Source organism: Lagopus muta, chromosome 7 (genome assembly GCF_023343835.1).
Source record: "Lagopus muta isolate bLagMut1 chromosome 7, bLagMut1 primary, whole genome shotgun sequence".
NCBI lineage: Eukaryota > Metazoa > Chordata > Aves > Galliformes > Phasianidae > Lagopus > Lagopus muta.
The window spans coordinates 39471743-39492651 of record NC_064439.1 but is presented as its reverse complement, the minus strand read 5'-3'; the positions used below and the strand labels follow the sequence as shown (position 1 = coordinate 39492651).

The window sequence follows — 20909 nt, the reverse complement described above, 5'->3', positions numbered from 1 at the left end:
AATTCTCAGGAGATGGTTCTGAGGTCAAATAATACTAAATCTTCTCTTTACTCGCTCTCCAGAGATGAATTAAGTTGGCCTGTTCCGGGCCTTTCCACGCTTCAATCCCCAGCAGACAGGATGCCCTCTCAACTCTCCACAAATGCACATTTAAATCAGAAGACAGTGCCTAGAGCCTGATCAACCCTGTAGTCAAGCAGGTCCTTCTTGCTCCTTTTTCCTTCAAATATGCCTCTATTGTGAAGATTGAAAAAAAAAAAAAGAAATCAAAACAACCAAGCCTTGCTAATTCAGAAAAGGGGCTCTGATCTAGGTGTCATCAGCCCGTGTAACCATTCAACCAACAGCAACCTCATCTCTGGTGGAACATTTAAACAGTGCAGTCAAAGAGCTTTAGCGGGAACTGTTGATATGCTCACTGCTTGTTGGTCAGGGAACTCAGGGATACCTGTGGCCAAAGGAGGATAGCAGCTGTGACAATATAGCAGCTCACTGCCACTGGAAAGGGGAGTTTCCCTCTTCCTGCATCCAGCCACATTCCCTGACACCTGCACTTCTCAGATTCCTGTCAGTTGCTTTATTAGCATGCTAGACAATTATCCCAAGAAACGTCCAACAGATGATGGCAACTTCAGGAACTCCACCTGCTTAGATGCTAATAGGGCCATCCAAACCACTCACAATAAAAATCAGGCTCTCCTTTAGGAAGATGCAAGGAACACTGGTAAAGAAGCAGTGCATTACAAGATTAAAGCACTACAGGTTCTTTGGCTCCTAAGCATGTTTAGCCATAGCAGAACACTTACATTTGTCATTACCAGCAGAAGAATGATGCTGACCTGAGACATCACAAATTAAGACACTGTCACAAATATTTAACTTAGTCTCTTTAGTGTCAAAATCTATTTTCTACTTGGCAAATGAAAGATTAAAACTGCTACAGCGCAGAATAAATTGTGAGACATATGCAACAGCTTTTTTCAAATATTACTTCAGGCATTTGAGGTTGGATAAATCATTCTAGTTACCTGTATAAGATAAAACAGAGTACTGTAGCATTACACTGCTTTATAGAAAACTCAAGCACTGCACTGGCTTTAATGATCTTTATTCTACAGTAAAGCAAGCCAAAGAGATACCCATTTACTTCCACCGTTAACATCAATATAATGCCAAAGCTCCAATTTTGTTTCACTGACTTTCTAAATGAGAAGAATTGCAACTTCAAGGCATTTTATCTACTGCCAGTGAAAAAACTAAAGGCACTTTGGAAGGCCTTTAATAGCCAAATGATGAACTTAAAAAGTTACAGTTGTGAAAATGAAACTGTCTTTTCCAAGATATGCACTTGAAACAATATTTACAAAATTCCAAGTTATTCAGCTGAACTTTCCAATGAGTTTGTGATAAATTTAGAATAGGAAGGAAGGACATTCAAGACACGCAAGAGATAAAAATAAGAGCTGGTGCAGAAGACATGCAGAAAGGTATTTAGGACAAGTAGGCTTGTTCTGTTGTTTTGCTTCTGCCTCAACAGTATGCGCTGCCATATTTTGAAATCCTCTGCTTGTAGCAGGCAAGCATTCAGGCCAAAACGTGGTCTTTCTGATCAACTCTGTAATCAAGCAGGTCCTTCTCACTCCTTTTTCCTTCAGATATGCCTCTATTGTGAAGACTGAATAAAAACCAAAACAGAGACAACAAAACAACATATTCCTTGGAGCTAAAGAAGTAAGCTACAATTTATAGAATAATAATTGAAAAAAATAAAATAAAATTGGCAATTCAGTGGAGACTAAAAAAAGTCACATAATGTAGGTTGCCCAGCCACATATGCTAGAACAGTTTAAAATGACATAATGACATGCTATTTTTCCTTTCTTCAGAAATCATTTACCATTCAAACAGGACAGATAGTACCAATGAATGAGATGCATTCAGTGAGCCACTTTTCTGAACAAATGCAAATAATAGTATGTAAAGCAGCGATTCTATTAAGAACGCCACCAAAAATCCACAAACTAAACTGAAATCCCCGGTGGCAATACTGTATCCTGAGGATTTTGTTTGTTGGTTTTCAGTGAGGAACCTTTTTGCAAAGGTGTATTGCAATTCTATCTCCATGGATTATCAGCTGAACTCTGAAAAGCTCTTTAACTAACAAACTAACTTGAACCATGTAAATAAAATGCTGTAGAATGTGGTATGAGTAACACCCAGGAATAATTCTCCTCACAGTTCACATACTCTAGTCATTTCTATCAGACAAGCTCTTTAAAAAATAAGATCTGACAGTGGACTTGGGTCTCCCACACCAAATATACACCTTAAATGCCACTTTCTGCTCTATGAAGCTCTCATGCACAAGTACCCAGTTACTTCTTGATGAAAAGAGACCATTTCTTCTGCTAAAGCACAGGGATATTGCCTCACTTAATAGCAGGAATTCTGAAGTGTAGGAAGAACTCCATTTTCCATATGCCATAGGAGCTTTTACCGAGGGAAAGCTGCCATAAGAGAAATAAGGAAGCTGAACTGTTCTGTTTGTATCCACGGCTGTAAATTAATTCCTTCGGCCGTTTCATCTCCTGTAAGGTGCAGTGTAATGCTAGGGTCCGTGTAGTGGTACTTCTCAAACCCAGACCTATCAGCTACTAACACTAAGAACATCTCAGCTTGATTCCCAGCAACAGTTCAGATAAAGATCATAAGCTCTGCTCAGCCGTATTGCTGAAAATGAGTCTGTTGGACATGCTGCAGATATAAAACACAGAAAGACTACAGTAATAGTCCCGCTTCTTACTTGTCCCAAGTTCACTTTGCTCTCCAAGCACGTGGTAAATCTGATGGCTACAAGTTTTGCTAGAGGACTTTACAATAGCAATAAAAAAATGCGTGCATGCCCCGCTACAGAGCACAGGTTGCAAAAGCAGCGGCTTTGCCAACTCTGCTAAGTAGAAGGAAGCCCTCAGGACTGGTGCTAAATGTCAGTGTGAATGTACCTCAAAGTGCTTGCAAGAACAGAATTTTCAAGAATTAAGCAGGAAACTTTCTGCAGCACGTCCACAGACATCCATTAAATGGGAAAGAACCTGTCTGCATCGGGAGATGCTTGTGGAACAGTAAAGACATTCAAACACATCTACCCCCAGCCTATTTTTAAGTACCTATGGGATTTCAAATTTTCCTGCTAACTTTGCTGTCTGAACCTGCCTCCACAAATCCACACCTCAAGTTCAACCTGAGTCAGATTTAAAACATGAGAGTTAGGATTACTTTTTGCCAACACCAAGGGCTGTTAGAATTATGATAGGAAGCAAAAGAAAACCTTTAAAAACAACCTTTGACCTTCTGTAATGAAATCAACTTTCCGTTTAAAAAACAGAACGTATTAAGCTGCTCAAGTAATAGAATACCTGCTAAGAGAAGTCCATTCAAGGATTTTCATCATAGCAGTCACTCCATAACACCTGACTAGATAAAGCATTTTTGCAGACTATTTTATAAAAAAATAATCGCACTATTAAATGCTAAACTTGTTGGTTCAGTTTAACCCAGCCTACAAAACCAGCCTGATACATTTTGCTCCTCCAGTTTCATTCCACAAATCAATAGAAGGGTGGGCACTGTGCAAGCACTCTGTCTCATCTCCCATGTTTTCCAGGAGATGCTGTAAAGACAGGCTCTCCACACATTCCCTCTACATTTTATCAGTGCTGTTCCTCTTACCTTCTCATCCATAACCCCATTATCGCAAGCATGTGAAGCTTTCTACCCTATTAAAAGTTGGGCTAGTGAAGAAAGAAACTATACCAACAGTAAATGTGATGGAAAACAACAGGAGAAATGGAACAGAGCGTTGATTCTTACATGAATGCCAGACACTTCAAAACCACAAGGGGAACTGCTTTTAGCTTCTTTGGCCTACAGCCTGATAAACTTTGAGCCTTCCCACTCAGCGTCTCTCTGTTACACTTACAACTTTGCCCAAGGTGTCTGTCAGCCTGTACTCCTTCCATTGAATTTCTAATACTTAACCACTTTCTGCAATTTCCTAAGCAGCAGAAAAGTCCAGTATACTCAATTTCACATCTTCTTGATTTGGTACCATATAAACCTTCTTGAAAAGGTTGATTCCAAATGGCCAAGTATCTAAACGTGGAAAGGCTGTTCAAGTCCCTGGACATGCAGAGATGCATCTCTCAATCTAGAAAGTGCTAAAATCCAATGGCCCTCCTATGCTGACAGAATTTTGAAATATATGCCGATCAAATGGAACCAGAATATTTCTCATTTCATAGGATCTAAAGGCTTGTGAATGAAGAAAATATAAGGTTTTAACATTAATATCTTGACATTTTCCAGCATCTCAAAATCAATCCAATATATCAATCCAATAATATTCACAGTGAATTGGAACCAGATGTTTTCCCAAAGTCTGGAAGTTGTCAAAGATTATAAACAAAAGAAGGTGGTTGGGAAAAGAATGTTTAAGAGGGTGGGAAATGTTTCCTAAACAGATCTGCAATCATGTGCTCACCTCCCATAAGACTACGGGATGGGGTGAGAGTGTCCAGAATGGCAGCAGTTTGGAGATGATGGTGTCTGCCACCACTTGAGAACAACACATCTACTGTGCAACTTGCTGTCCGGTTGCCCAGCAAGAAGAGCCACCAGCAGGTGAGCAGCAGTCAGATGAATTACCTGGGAAGGCCACATCCACTCATAGCTTACAGACAGAACGATACGTTAACTGAGATTATCTACTTTATAAGCACATCATCATTCTCCTTACCTAATTTTTCCCCCTTATGAACACTTGTCTAAGGCTCCCTCATTCACTGCTACCTACCTTTCTTTCGTCACTCTTGTTGCTCCACTCTTAACATGCTGTTTCTACATGTACACACCTTTCTCCCAACCTGATTTTATACTGTAAAATCAGTTGCTATTTGCATTCTCTCCTCACGTTCATGTTCTTCCTCAAAAATAACAAGACTAAAGTGCAATATAAAAATTGATTGTGGGCAGGTTCGGAGAACTAAAATGCTACACTATTTTGACAGTTTTCCTCACTGAATCAGCTCACCATGAGTGCTTCACAGTAAGCACAAAGGAAAAAGCAGGACTGCACTGTAGGTGACAGAACTCCTACTCCAAAAAGCAACCATCAGATCAGCAAACTACAGTGCAAACCTATAGCCTTGCTCTCTCCCAATGAAATCAATACATTAACACAAACTTCAGTGTTTGATCAGCTCTATACACCTTCCACATTTACTTGAGTCACACCCTGGATTTTAATGAAGCTTTCATATTTTAGTTAAATGTGTTAATTTATGTTTCCATTAATAAAAAGTTCCTAACTGCTCAAGAATTCAAGTGTAGAGCGCTTGAGCCAAGGGAAACATGTCTGTGCTCAAGGTAAAATCCTAATTTCCCTCAACCTGTCTACCTCTGAAATGCCATCGCACTGGCCTTACCCTTATTTTTGCCAGTTTATTGCCAATCACCACAGTCCACTAACAGCAGCTGATGGTATCAGTGATGAGAAAGTAGACCGCTATTGTGTATACAAACCACGCTTCCCCATAGCTTCACAATTATGTGAAGTATGATAAAAAACGGCTGTCCTGGTGACACAGGGTGGTTTGAACTGAACAGTGGTGCCAGGTTGGAAGAGGTAAAGATGTGCACAAGCTTGCTGCAGTGCTGTTCAGCACCAGAGCTGGCAGGACAGTAGGACACAACATGCCTGGAAGCAGGAGGCAAACCTGGCTGACAAGATCACGCTGGTGCTGCACAGCACACGTGAAGATGTCTCGTGCCCAGGCACAAGAGTTTCCGCATTCCAGTTTCAGCCAGCTCTTTTACTCCTCTGGTGACTGAGTTTCCAAGTCTACTGTTTAGAAAGCTGTTAAAATTCTCAGGAAAGACAAAAGTTTGACTTAATGCCATGGGATATGATTAATGATTCAGATACGTTTCTCACATGTGACAGCTGTGAGAGCTGTGCAAACAGAACGAATGGCGCTGTTGTGATAGCACTCACTGAAGACTACGGATGCACCAAAGGTTGCTCCTGCTTTAGTCAGTAGCAATACCAGTGTGTGGCAGGATGCAACTGTATTGGTAGACTCATCTGCCTCATATGTATACACTCAGCTTATAGAGGTTACTATGAGTACATGTGATCGAGTGGGTAGGTGACATAGTGTAGCAGCAGGTTGGGGTTGCACACTGGATGCAAAGCAGCAGGTAAGGGGTGAAACAGTCCCCGTTCTGGTATTCTGTAAGTCTGGTTGCCTTGGTTGGGCAGCCATGGTGGCACTTAAGGCAGCACCTGAAAGGAGGAAGCTGGACAGCTGGGTTAAGCACAGCTTTACTTTCATGAACACACCTCACTGCACGCTCAGAAGTGCATAGCACAGAAATGACGCTCTTGGTTCACCCAGCTGCCAGACTAGCCAACCCATGAACTAAATTTTAGGCAGAAAACCTGTCTACCCTAGTGCACACTGGAACCACTGCCCAAGTTTCAAGTTCTTGGTCTGATAACAAAATTCTGAAGTGCTGAAGGCTTTGCCAATAGCCAAGAATAGCTCCCAGTGCATGCTGACTGACTCCATGCATCAGCTCCCAACCTAGGAGCTGACACAAATTACACATGTTTTTCACAGTCTCTGGACCAGCTCAAGCATGGGGAGTAAACAAAGCATGGGAAATAGAGTGGCAATGCTATTTGAAAGAGGTATTCAGCATGAAAGAAAACAGTAATCCCAGTAATGATAATCAGGCCACAAGTTCGTAGGGCAGCATGGTGACAACAAAATGCCAGCTTGTTTTCCCTCAAACGAGAGCTGTATTGCAACGGAGATCAAAAGCAAATGCTGCCCTCTGTACTGCACTAGGCTGTCTATACAAGTGGGCCATTTCTGGAAGAAATGACACCTGAAGAAAGGCTCAGAAGCAAGTTGTACAGAGCACCCCAGCCCCTCCAATAAAACCCTCACCTTACCAGCAGAAACCTAACTGGAAGCAGATGCTAGAGATAACAGAGTATTTGATCCAGTTAACTTGCTGATAACCCAAAGCAAGCCCCCCTTTGCTTCCACCCTAGATTCCTTATGTTTCTTACGTGTGCAGGGGAAAAGGGATTTCCTAAGTAAAGGAGAAAGCTTCCTACACCTCAGAGGCAATGTTTTCCATTCCAAAGATTAACAGATTCGCTTAATGCTCCTGATTTTACCACACAGACCACAGCTTTCTCTCATCACAAAACAAATAACAGAGAACAGATGCATACGCCCTATACAGGCTTGACAGAAAAAGCCAAAGGAATGGGAAACAACATGGAACTGTTTCACTGACGCCTAAAGGGAAATGGAAAGCTGTTCACCTGCACAATCTGCTAAAGAAGTGGTTAAAAAAATAAAAATAGGGCACTGCTAATCTCTTTTCATGAGTGCTTTTCCCACATCAGATTCAGGTTTCTAAGATCCTTATGACTGTGAAAAAAACACTAATTCCTCACTACTCGGCAGTATTTGGGAACATCGCTGTTCACTTTCTCCATCGATATCACTGCTGCAATAGAGAACACACTTCTTTTCCCCCCAGTTTCTACCATTTTAGGTTCTCTTTCCTACTAATTAACTTAAGTGCATTTGCCTCCGCTGTTCCTGGCGTGCAGCAACATGACACTGGCATTGCTCTCGACATCTCTCTGCTTCCCACAGACCTGCACTAAAACCACTGAGTTCTGTCAACTTTGCAGCTCCCCACGAGCAGAGCTCCGTGCAACAGCACAGCAGCAGTGCCCTGTTTGCACGCGCAGGAAGATGACTGTGCATCCCGTCACACTGCAGGTTATCTTCACAGCCATCACCAGGGCCACAAACTGAGCTCTCCTGGCACGTTCCTAATGTCCTTCAAGGTTTAGCGACGAGTTACACAACCCAATGCTGTGCAATTTTCATTCGTCCAAGGATGAGCCTTCTGATTACAGAAACCAGATAAAGTTGTGCAAAGACGTCATTTGTATCAAGTTTCCTCTGCCACTGATTTTTGCTTAGATTTAGATCAGAAGAGCCTTAAAAACTGCTCCCCAGGATGTGACCCCGGGGTTATATGCTCACTGCAGCTGCATGTAGCTGTGCTCCCTGCTGTTAACTTTATTAATTAAGAGTTTGCATTCCTCCCTTCTGCGTTTGCAGAAACAGCTCTTAAATTTTGGGCGACTGCTCGGCGCTCTGCAGATATTTGGCTTTCAGATCACAAAGCACGGATTGCTTCGTGCAACGCTTAAAAACAAAGCGATTCCTTGTTCCCTCCGCCTGTTCTGTGCCACGATTTCTGAATGGATTACATGAGAGACGGGGGGGAGGGGGGGGGGAAACCACCACACACACATAGAAAAGAGGAAGTTGTGCTTTTGGATCGCCACAGCGGAGCGCACGCTTTGCAGAAGGGGTGTAGTTGCAGCAACAATTTCAGGTTTCGATGATCTTAACGCGGATTTCAAAACAAAGCACCTCCCTCCTTCGCGTGGCAGCAGCCCTGCGAGACGGGACTTGGGATGGAAAAGACGGCGCTCGTTACCCCGAGCCTCCCGCCGCGCCGCGCCGCACGCAAAGTTGCGGATAAGCGCGGTCGGGACGCGGGCACGTCCTCGCACGGCGCTGTCACTGCCACCGCGCCCCAACCGAGCCGGGGAAGGACGGAGCCCCGCGCACGACGCCCGGCTCCCCCCCTCCTTCCCTCCCTCTTTCCTTCCCTGCCTCCCGCCGCCGCCGCGGCCGGACGGGGCGGCGCTGCCGGGACCAGCACCCGCTCCTCCCCCGTGGGCGCTCACCAGGGGTCGAACTCGTGGATGATGCTCTCGAAGCGGATGACGGCGAAGAGGCGCGAGCTGAAGCCGGCCAGCCAGGCCAGGAAGAGGATGGTGAAGGAGAGCAGTGACTGCCAGCCCGCCGGCTGCGACAGGCCCCCCGACAGGCCGCCCCCCGGCCCGCCGCGGCTGTTGAGCGGCGCCACGGAGTTGGCGGCGGCGCCGGGCTTGTGCTTGCTGTCGGGGGCCGAGTGCTCCGCCATGTTGCGCCCGGGGCTCCCTCGCAGCCGCTCCGCCCGGCGCGCGCGGGGAGGAGGGAGGGGCGGGGGAAGGGAAGGGCGGGGGGGAGGGAGGGAAGGGGCAGAGCCAGCCCGCTGCCGCCGCGCTCCTCGCGGGCCGCCCGCCGCCACCGCCGCCTCGCCTCGCCGAGCTCTGCCTCCCGCCGCCGCCCTCGGCAGCCCAGGGGCGGGCGGTGACGACGGAGCGGGGAGGGGCGGAGGGCGCGCGGCCGCCGCCGGAGCGGTGCTAAGGGGCCGCGCGTGCGCGTGAGCGCAGGGGGCGGGCGCGCGCGGGCTGGCGTCCGGCGGCTCGCGGGCGGTTTGACATTGCCGCCCTCCGGCGCGGGAGGAGCTACGGGGGCAGGGGCGGGGCTGCGGGAGAAGGAGGGGACCGGGGGGAGGGACTGGCCAATCGCCACGGTCGCCCTGCTAACCGGAACTCGGTGACGGCCTGTCACGAAGCGACAGGTATTTAAAAGGGGCGGGGTGAGGCCCGGCGGCCAGTCGGAGTGACGAAGGGGAAGGCGTGGCAGCGCGCGCGCGGAGGAGAAACGACTTTCATCGCCGGGCATTGGCGGGTCAGGAAAGGGAGGGCGCTGAGTGGCGGCACTGTGAGCCAATGGGAGCGGCGCGGCGGGGGTCACAGCGGGAGAGGAGGGGCGCCGGGGGCGGTGCTGCAGCGCGCGTGGGCCGGTGCGGCTCCTGGCGTCTCGTGCGGCCTCGCGGGGGCTACTGGGAGCCGCAGTTCGCGGCGTGCCTGTGGCGCCAGAGGCGCTGGAGCTGCTGCTGCTGCTGCTGCTGCTGCTGCTGCTGCTGCTGCTTGTGCGGCTGTGACGGCCCCTGTGGGGTGCTAGGGGCACCGTCGCCGTTACTCGCTGCGTGGTGCGGCTCTCCCCAGCGAGCCCTTGGGGCTCGTCGCCCTCTTCTGAGGGTGCCCTAGGCTACCGCTAAGGGCTGCCCGGCCGTCCCTGAATGCTTCTGCTTGGCTTTTGAGGTACGAGCTTCCACTTTGATGCTCCTCCTCGGGGCTTGCGTTCCTCTGAGCCATTTGTTTCAGCCGTTTAATTACCGCCGGACCGGGCCCCGAGGGCGGGCAGGTAGGAGAGGGAGCTGCAGGCAAGGCTGGCCCCGGGCTGCGGATTGAAACCCCTGTTCTGGTACACTTCCCTCAGCCCTTATTTGTGCCCAGCTGTGGCTTACTCACCTGGTTTGAAGGCAGGGCTGCTGCGAGGCACGTTGTGTGCCTGTTGCGAGATGTAGGTTGCTCCAAAAGTAAAGCCTCCTGTTTATCACCACGGGAGCTGCAGCAGATACAAAGGACTTAGTAACACTATGTGATAGAGGAAATTCTCAGCTCCCAAATGTTATTTTTCAACAGCCAGCGCCATTAGCTGCGCACTTTCACCAGCAATGAACAAGGAGCCTAAATATTACACTTGTTGTAAATCTACACCAGTCACACACTGTCAGCACTACTAAAACACAACACCCACTGCCTCACTGTGCCCACATCCGCTGCTTGGACCTTGTAATGTTGCTCCTTCTCACTCCTGACTTCCATGTCAGATCCCATTCTGTCAGACTGCCCCTCTGCTGCCATCTGTCACACAGCAACAACATGGAATGGAATATTGGTGGGAAGGTTCAACCTCTACTGCCATCCCACCATCTGCCTCTTGATGTTGTGAGCCTACATCATAAAAGAGGAGGCATTACTTTTGGGGCAGTCCTCACATGAGGTTTAAGAAAACTTCCATAAAATTATGAGGTTCAATTTTGCTGAATCTGGCTCTTAAAAAGCTGTGTGTGTTGTATTTTTCTCTTAGTACATTGTTCTTTTCTACTCTAGTTAAAATAGGTCAATAATACATTCAAGAGAAATTAAGTTAGACATTTGCCCCTTTCCTAGTGTCGTCTGTGAGGGTTTTTAATGAGCTGCCCAATTGGCATTTCGAGTGAAAGATTTTTTTTTTTCCTTAATTGGGTCATGAATGAGGAGCAAAAGTGGCTGGAAATTTGCAGCTATCCGTTGTTTTCTCAAATGCATTGACTGATTGTATGACAGGCTCAGCCCTGGTCTGCTGTTCTGAAATGACTGGTGGTATTTCCATTCTCACAGTTGGATCCTGTCTTTGGTAACAGCAATTCAAGGTTAATGATGCAGTAGGGGAGCAGCTCTACGTGGTGCTGTATGTAGAATACCTTTGTCTTTTCTTCCCCTGCACCCACGAGTCTGGGTACTAAGAAGGCAAAATTGATTGATGATGCACTGAAAAAAAATTGCATACCAGAATTTTTAATGCAAAATTTATCATCAGTGTTAACTTTCCTTGATTAAGAATCTGCTTTATTTAAAAATCATTGTGGAACATGGTATGGATGAAGTTACATGGCATTCACTTTAAATTTCATTGCTATAACTTTTAACTTCCAGCAGGGAGCTTATATCATTCTGACTATACTGACAATTTTTTTGAGCATAGACAAGCTCAGACAGACCTTGATTTATTTGAATGCTGACTAATGGTAAAGTGTTTCTTTGTCCTTGGTAACAAACGATATTGTTGCCTATTCATTTTCAAACTGTTCAAAAGTCTGTACATGAGAGCCTGGATAACAAAATTTAGTGGTAGCAAAAGCACAGTTCTAGTACAAGCTTTTATTAATGTTTCTATAAATACATTGTCAAAATTTTGTGTGAAATAAGATTGAGTAGTCTTATAGTACGTCTGATTAAACAGTTGCACTCAAATGAAAATTCCTAGTCATACAGCTGGATGGTTTTGATGCTATGCTGCCACGACTAAAATGGAAAACACTTTTTTGGAGGAAATGCAAAGCATGTCTACTGAGCAACAGCATTCCACCCCTGCTTGAAATTTGTCCTTCCCCATTGCCCTGTAATGTGATGGAGCTATTGGAGCAGGTCCAGAGGAAGTCTGAAAAGATGACCAGAGGGCTGGAGGACCCCTCCTATAAAAAAAGTCTGAGGGAGATGGGGCTGTTCAGCCTGGAGAAGAGAAGGCTGTGGGGAGACCTCCCTGCAGCCTTTCAGTATTTGAAGGGAGCTTATAAGCAGGAGGGGGATCAACTTTTTACAGTGTAATAGTGAAGGACAAGAGGGAATGTCTTTAGATTAAAAGAGGGCAAGTTTAGATTAGAGATCAGGAAGAAATTCTTAGAGGAAACAGGCTGCCCAGAGAAGCTGTGGTGCCCCATCCCTGGAGCACTCAAGGTCAGTTTGGATGGGGTCCTGGGCAGCCTGAGCTGGTGGGTGGCAGCCCTGCCCATGGCAGGGGATTGGAACTGGGTGGGCTTTAAGGTCCATTCCAACCTAAGCCATTCTATTATTCTTTTTTTTTTTTTCCCCTCCTTTATGCTTGTGTTCTTCTTTTTTCTTTGTTTTAAGGTGATTTGGTTTAAACTTGTTCCACTGTGTCTGGTGGTATTTTCTTTGAAAACAAAATAACCATGAAAGTGTCCAAATTAATGGTTGAGGTATTGACTTTGCATATTGATTATGAACCATTTTGCATATAGAAAATCAGTTTCCTATTCTGAGTAGGTAAAATAATATCCAAATGCCTAAAGGGGGGGGTGGGGGAGGGGGCGGATTCTTATTTATTTTTCAAGCTTCCTCAATAATGGAACCGTTAGGAGGGTAATGCCAAGTGTGGAGGTTGTGTTACAACTGGACAAACTGAAGCATCTTGAAAGTTGTAGATCTGTGTACAGGAAAGTATCATATGAGGGCTCTTCATCCCTCAACACGGCCACCATGTGTCACTGACATGCATCCTGCTGTTGTAAGGATGTCAGACAAAATTAAGACAGAAGAAACCAGATACATCTATGTAATAAATTATGAATCAGAAATACAAACTCGTGATTGGAGGGAACAATTCATGCTTTTTGCCAAACTTTATTGGCAACAGTTGTGCAGTGTTCATTAACAGTAGTAGGCAGCTTAGTTTAAAAAGCCATAGATAGCAGGTTTAGGGTAATAAGCAAACCTTAAACAGTCCTTCCAACTTTTTGGTCCTGTAGATGAGCAAGTTAGTAAGTTTAGTGCTAAGATTTTGAAGATGGCTTTATGAAGTAGTACTTCCTGAAATGTAGAGCAGAGCATCACTCAGCGTGCTGGAAGATGCCTGATTCCACTGAGCACATCTCTAAAATCCCTGGAGAGTCATTGTTTAAAAATGTATGGTAGGGTTTAAATGAAAGAAAATACAATATCACTGCATAATAATTATCCTTGAGAACCTGAACTTTAATGCATTTAAAAATAGCTATATATTAGTTTCTACATTAGATAAAATGTCATGAAATTAAAATAATTTTAAAAATCAATTTATTGAAGCAGGTGCGACCTTTTGTGAATACATGCAAATCACTTTAGCTAGTTATAAACTGGCACAAGATTGTCTGCAAAGAGCTTTGCACCTGTGTAACTTTAATGAGTTTTTTAATTGATTTGAATTAAACTGGCACAACTGTTGTGTTTAGACAAGGCCTTAACCTAGCAGTTAATTCAGTAATAACAGTAGAAACTGGCTTTACTTATTTCTGACAGTGTTCTGCTGTGATTTCCCCCTTTCCAAGAATTTGAACACAAGCTGCTGTTCTTTCTCTGCTCTCCTGTCTTAATTTCCCTCCATAGTTTCCCTTTCTTGTGACCTGCACAGTGATAAAGGTTGCTGCAGTTTGCACAGACTTCTCAGGAATCACGAAGAGGAATGGCAAGACTCAATGCATGCTTTCTCTCCCTAGGCAGCCCCTGGCATACTCTGGTGCCAATACCTGTTCTATCAACCTTGTCTTTACTTCCTCAGGGACAAATGGGCAGGCTTCTGGCAGGCTGCTACCAGCTCTGCAAAATCCCCAGCCTTTCTTAGAATAACTGTAGCAACATCTTTGGCCTTTTTTTTAAATTATTTTTTATTTTAGAAGAAGACAAAACAAATGATAAAATCCCCCCCAAAACTCATGAAAACCACATACAGTATTTTTTATGCTTATATTCTTACCTACATGCAAGAGCTGCACAATGTAGAAAACCTGTGGACTTCTGAAATACCTTTCTCAAGTGTTGTTTTGTTATTTCTAGCACTTGCATGCATGCTTCACCAGATCTTGGTTGTTCTTGGCAAATTCTGCAACGGAGCATTTTTGCAAAATGTTCATTTTATCCTTTCTACTAAGAAGTAATATGTTGCTTTTGGTTGAGAAGTGTTGGGAGAAAAAAAGAAAAAGCCATTTTCTCCAGGGATATCCTGAGTGGCCTTGTCAGACAGTAGAATGGTGATGCTTAGCATGTAAATTCTAAGTCCCCAGAAACTGTAGATACTGGATCTCATTAATATATCATGTTGGAACAGCAGAACTGCTAAGGGACCCAGCTGGAGAGAAAAGCTAGCCCCTGGGGAATGCAGTGAGAGTTGTGTCCATTTTAAATGTATGGGATCTGGGACTGCTTAGTTGTCGTTAATGTGAATTTCCTCACTATACTGAAGTGAGGACAAGGGCAGAATATAGGAAAGAGGCATTCTGCTTTTAGCTGTTACGCCAGCTGCATTTTACAGCATCAGAATAAGATGTGTGGAAACATAGCAAAGAAAAGAAGAAAGGAAAGAAAAGATTTTATTTATGTCATTGCTTGAAGCCTATTTTTGCCTGTAGGATTTTGATCACCCTTTAGTAATATTTTTCTTCCTTGCCTCCCTTCCCAGAATGTACCACACTATTGCTGATTGGAATTGAATGTAAGGGAAGAGGAAGGAGGTATTTGCATTTTGTCTGTAAACTGCAACTGTATTTCATCAAAGCTTAACTCTTCTGATTTTATTTTGGCCAATAAATTTGAGAAAAGTTTGTAGGTTGGAAAATTTGGCAGTGTTACATGTATTGCTTTCAGTGCATCAGTACTTCAGCAGGGGAAAAAAAAAAAAAAAGGAGGAGGAAAGATGATGTAGCACAGTATCAGCAAAGAATTCCCCATGCCTGAAAATTTCTCTGTAAGTATTGTGCAATATATTTCTGTAATTGGGTTTGTAGTCTAAATGTGCCTAGCCTTGAGGAAAGAAGTTATTTTACAGTGGATTGTTTCTAGTGCTTTTCTGTTGTTAGCATTTGAGACTAGTCATTATCTTCTTTTCTATTTTCTACACTGCTTGTAGATATTCTTCTAGTCAACTGCTGCATTAATAACTGCATCAGAATTGCAAAAGAATTTAAATGATTTTGTTGTGGAATGAACTGTGCCAAAACTCACAATGCATTACAGAACAGGAGCTTATGTGTGCTTTGGGATAGAGTAATTTCAGCCCATCCTCACATGCAGATCTGAAGGACTCCATCAAGAAGAAAATGCAGCGGTGACCAATTTATGGATTTATAAGACTTGATTTTTTTGGCTACTGCAATGGCATCAAGAGATTTGACCTCTTCAGAAGTGCAAGAACTGCTGTGTTGCAGAAAGGTTACTAAGAGGACAGAAGCGGACTGAAGATTATGTTCTGTGATATTTAATCTGTTGGTCTTCAGTTATTACTGCAGGAATCTTTTCATCAATGACTGTAGCACTTGCATCCCAGATTTATTGTTATCCAGTTAAATTCATGACGTGGATTTTTTTTTTTTTTTAATTATACATCTATCTGGAACAATACATCTTAATATTTAAAAACCTTATCTTGAGGAAACTGATCTGACAATAATTGATCCCTAGTGCTCAACTCCTTTTGCATTCCTTCTTTAACTATTTGTACTATTTTTCTAGATCTTAGAATACTGAAATCCCTATTGGTAGTTTGTGTTAGTTGTTGATATGTTCTCCCAGACTTAAGAACCCAGCTGGTGTTTCAGATTACTTTCATAGAAGACAATTTACAAATTTCAAAGGAAAGCAACCATGAATCTGAAGCAAAAAAAGATGCTTTCTGTTTTGGCTGTATAACAAGTGATGTTGCAAAAACGGAGCCAGAGGACAAATTCTGCTGCCAAAGCACCCAAGTCTCTGTTCAAATTGAGGATAGCACTTTGTGCTCAGATTGTTCCTCTATATATGTTCATATAACAAGCAATTCAAAGCATGGGTTATGTTACTTAAAGATATGTCCATTACGTTCTCCATCACTGGTCCCTTTGGATCAGGTTTAATGTTACAGTGAACTCCATTCCTTGCCAGTGCTCCTGCACGAGTTTGTCCAAGGCTTACAGTCCCTTTAGGGAGTACCTGCACTGGTGCAGCCTTATCTGTTGACCACAGTCCATCTCTACAGAGGTATATCTGTACCTGCCTTACTCATGGGCCACTTTAGGCCACTTGTTCCAGTGTGATCCCCTTCAGGGATGTGCCAGCTTCAGCATCCACAGCCACAGATGCTTTGAGATATACCTGCTCTGGTGTAGATTTATCCCCAGTCACAGATGCTTTGAGGCATACGTGCTCCCTCATGGATTTATCCACAGCTCTCAGACCCTTTGACTCAGCTTCTCAATGCAGTTGCAGTCTGTCTAATGCAGCAGCACAGGACCAGCAGCCATACCTTGGCCATTACCACATGCCACATACATGGCCAGGGAAATGTTTCCAGTTACATTAGAGTAAGACAAGAAGTAAAGCTCCCTGCAAGCACTAGACTAATATATATTAAAGTGAGCCCCATGGCAGGCACAGGAGCCTGTCAATTAGCAGCAAAACAACTATAAATCCAATCCAGCATGCTCCGATGAAATCTGTTCTGGTCTTAAGCCCCTCGAGCCCCACATTAGGTACCAAAAAAAGGCTGTGATGGTTTAATCCTGCAGAGAAACCCCACACAGGCACTCACTCAGTTCTTCCAATGTGAGGGGAGGGAGAATTGGGAGGGTAGACCTGCAAACGTGTGGTTTTAAGTGAAGGCAGTCTCAAGGGTAAAGGAAAAGCTGCATGTGCAAGCAAAGCAAAATAAAGAATTCATTCACTACTCCCTATCAGCAGGCAGATGTTTGGCTGTTTCCAGGAAAGCAGAGCTTCTTCATGCATAACGGTTACTTGGGAAGACAAATGCCATAACTCAAGCATCCCCCTCCTGTTTCCTTCCTCCTTTCATCCAGCTTGTATTGCTGAGCAAAGCATCACATGGTGTGAAATATCACTCTGGTCAGCTGGGGTCAGCTCTCCTGGCTGTATCCCTTCCCAGGGCTCTCTGCACCCACAGCCTGCTCACAAGCAGGGTGGTGTGACAAACAGAAAAGACCTTGATGCTGTATGAGCACTGGTCAGCAGTAACTAAATCATAACTGACTTCTCAGCACTGTTTTTCATCACAAATTCAAAATAAAGCACCATAGTAGCTACCATGAAGAAAATTAACCCTATCCCAGTCAAAACCAGCACACAAATAATAAAATGAACATCTTTTCTCCCATCCACTTTGAATGTGTCCTGATATTTCTTAGAACAGTGGAGTTTTAATGATGACTATTAGGAGCTGTTGCTGTAGCTGCAGAGAGGGTAGTTCATGCTTTGTTTTAGTTATCTTTATTGCAATTTAAAGGAAGAAATCAATCTCAATGTGATTCCATTGTGAAAAAACAAAGCCGTAAGTGTCAAAGGATCTTCCCCAGGCAGTCATTAAGGAAAAGAGGTGGAATCTGGGAACTACATTACTACATCTGACTACATTTCCATACTTTGTAGAAGCTGTTGTCTAAGAAAGCACCTCTGCTTTGGCTGATAGCTAGAATCCCTCATAGATGTTAACCCTCAGGGCAGAATGGGGGAAGAAAAGAGGAAAAGAGGTAAAGACAGGGAAATTGCTTACCAATTACTGTCATGGGCAAAGCAGCATTGACTCGGATTAAGAATTGCAAGGAATACCTGTTCTGCCATGGAACTGCTCTTCCTCTGAGCTTAACGTTCCCTCTGTTGTTTGTAACTCACTCCCTCCTCTTCTCTCTGGCTGGTATTTTCTGCCCTTTCTTATATATATATATTCATTTCTTGGATATTTCCTTACAGATATGCTACCATCTTGACCGCTGGGCTCAGCTTTGGCCTGCATTTGGATGTATTGTAGAACTGTCTGGATCCGTCTGGGCCCAGCACAGGGCAGCCCCATGCTTCTTCCCACAGAAGCTGCCCCTGGAGTCTCCCACAACCAAAACCTTGCTGTGTACACCAAGCACTGGTTTCTAAGTCAAGCTGTATAGGGAAGGCAAACAGGCTGTATGCATCTTGACATATTTTTGCTGATTCTCAGGAATTCTTCTTAAACATATACTATCCTTGTTTAAAGAGCATCACATGTTTAACGTTATGCTCAAAAGTTGTAAGTATTTATGGATTCAGACCACTTTTTAAAGGAACTCATTTGTTAGTATCAGGGAGTGTATGGAACTGCCGAATCACGGCCTGAACCTCTGATTGACCACCTGAGGTGAGCAGAGTCAGCCCTGGGAGCACAGGTGAAAGTGATTCTCCTGTGCTATTGGAAGGGGTGGAGCCTGGCTGCACCTCTCCTAGACCCCATTTTAAGAGGTGACCAGCAGTGGGGAAAGTTCTCTTTTGGAGATGGCTCCTCTTGGAATCTTCTCAGCAAGCCCAAGATAAGGGTAAGCTTTCCATTCATTCTTCTTTAGCGTGGTGACCTGTTTAGCCTAATTTTCCTGTATATTTCTTAATTATAACATCTGTATATTCATTGATTATACAGAGAATGAGTTCAAAGGTTTTGAAGTTGAAGGACTCCCCTCTTTTTTTTTTATCTTGACATGCTAAGTTATTTAATTTGCTGGATTGCTTATGCTTTATCTCCTTCATGTGACTTCCACTTCTATCAGAGATACACTCCATGGTTTTTATTGCAGGCAGATGGTAAGATTTGTGTGGAAATCATAGGCAGTTTTTATTGAGCTGTTAATTACTGACATTTGCATTATTAGGCATGGTAATCTCTTATTTCTGCAACAGTTACCCTCCTTCTGGAGAGAGAAGGGACATGTATTAGTCTATGACTTTCTTGTTTTCTTCTTCAATTCAAATTGCATTAGACAACAACATGGAGGAGACTGTTCAAATGCTCTTTCAATGGCATTAAAGTAATTTGTCAGGCTTGGGAAAATGCAGTGTCATTTCATTGTAGTACCTCTGCTCTTCTGTTCCCTGTAGCTCAGTGTGCACTGTCCTAACCTGAACTGTCAAGTAAAAGTTTGATGTGGCTTCTTCTAAAGTGGTGGGAGAAAATTGCCATTAAAACAGTCACTACTGGTTCTCATGGGCAGAATCTAGGAAAGCTGTGAATATTAAGTGCAAAGACTGACTATCTTTTACTTAATGCTCTGTTTTAGTTGGGATAGAAATACGCTTCCAAAGATCAGGCAGATCCTCCAGAGTATTATAAGTACTGTCTGTCAGCATAATACAATTATGTTTTGGAGTTCTATGGAGACTCCTAAAAATTCAGAAACACAAGGTCAAACCCTGAGTGCTTTTAGGTGTTCACTCCCAAATCGTATTAATTTATGATAGCAAGAAGTTGTCTCTATATCTGTCACATAGTAGAAAAATCTGAAGTGCCGCAGATCCTCGGTAGGATTAAAAAATGAAATATCAATATTTTAGTTCCCCTGTCTCCTTATTCTATTATCTTTTTGTTCATACAGCCAACACCCTGGCACCTAGATTCTTGATAAGGGAACAACCCTATTCAGCTTCCTCAGCATCAATGCAAGATAGGTCTGTAAGAAATGTGTATAGTAAGCTTTCCTTCAGAGTGAGATATTCTACAACCATAATTTGTTCTACCCATCCTTGCCTGAGAAACTAATACCTCTCAATGCAGGTTTTTAATGTGGTAATTAAACATTCCTGCATTTTATCTTCAGTTCATTTTGGAAGCAGTGCTGTCATCATTGCCAACCATTGCTTTTTATTAACTGTTGGGAAGCCACCCTATTGCATATTGGGAGATTAACTGTAATTAGATTCTATCGCACTAAAACACTGCTATGTAAACCACTTCACCTCCTGTTTAATTGAGGAACTGAACATGGAGAGACTTTGTTAACAAGGAAAGAATGAATATTTAAATTGGCCAGAACGGTATTATGGCTCTTCTGGGCCTTTTAAGTACATAGTTATTGGCATTACCTCCTTTCCTATGCTTATCCAGTCCTTATTTTCAGGTTGCCTGGAGCTTGAGAGATGCGCTGGAGTTATAAATAATATACTGGTAGCAAAGTTGAGATGTCAGGTGTACAAAACAAGCCCATCAGCATATGTACATTGTGAACATATAAACACTATGTGTTTCTGTCTGTGTCTGGTCAGTTTTGAATCTGTGGAAAATGTCCATTTCTTAGTTAAACATAGTTGTGGCAGAGCTTTTTCCCATTTCTCCAAGAGTGGAGTCATAGGATCCAGCTCCTTTGGTGGCAGGGTTGTTGTTTACAGTTTTCAAAGCGTGATGTGTGCAGCTCCATCCTAGGTTTCTTTGAGGAGTTTGCAAAAGGAAGCATTAAATCAATGACCTTAGATTGACTATGGAAACCTCTTGAAGTACCTCTTCACAGGAAAACTCTTTGAGGTGTAAACTTGAAAAGGAGGGAAAACAAGTATTTTGTTGTAGTATTTATGCTGTTGCTTTTCTGCAGGGTCCTTTACTGCAGGCAAGGAGCTGCCCCAGTCCTGTCTGCTGGCAAATAGAGTTAATGCATTGGCTCAAAGAACTGTAAAGATGCTACAGTGTATTTTACCTTTTAGACACTGTTTGTTTTGAATATCTGCACCTAAAGCTGGTAAAATCTAGATTTCC

The 20909-nt window shown here is 43.8% G+C and overlaps 2 protein-coding genes across 7 annotated transcripts in view; one reads left to right on the top strand and one right to left on the bottom strand.

Annotated features, from left to right (window-relative positions):
• STT3B (STT3 oligosaccharyltransferase complex catalytic subunit B) overlaps nucleotides 1-9163 on the bottom strand; it is a 49587-nt gene extending 40424 nt beyond the window's left edge. Inside the window, exon 1 of the mRNA XM_048950634.1 lies at nucleotides 8855-9163. Coding sequence (XP_048806591.1) covers nucleotides 8855-9093 — 239 coding nt within the window. The 5' untranslated portion in view covers nucleotides 9094-9163. The remainder of the gene's footprint in view (nucleotides 1-8854) is intronic.
• Nucleotides 9164-9518: 355 nt separating this feature from the next.
• The window catches only part of GADL1 (glutamate decarboxylase like 1), a 243800-nt gene continuing 232409 nt past the window's right edge, over nucleotides 9519-20909 (top strand). For 3 of the 6 annotated variants that reach the window (XM_048950657.1, XM_048950652.1, XM_048950653.1), the window contains exon 1: nucleotides 9781-10102. The gene's annotated coding sequence lies outside the window, so the exon portion shown is untranslated. Of the gene's footprint in view, nucleotides 9577-9637; nucleotides 9720-9780; nucleotides 10103-20909 lie in introns of those variants that run through there. The other 3 variants (XM_048950655.1, XM_048950654.1, XM_048950656.1) reach the window with 3 other exon arrangements.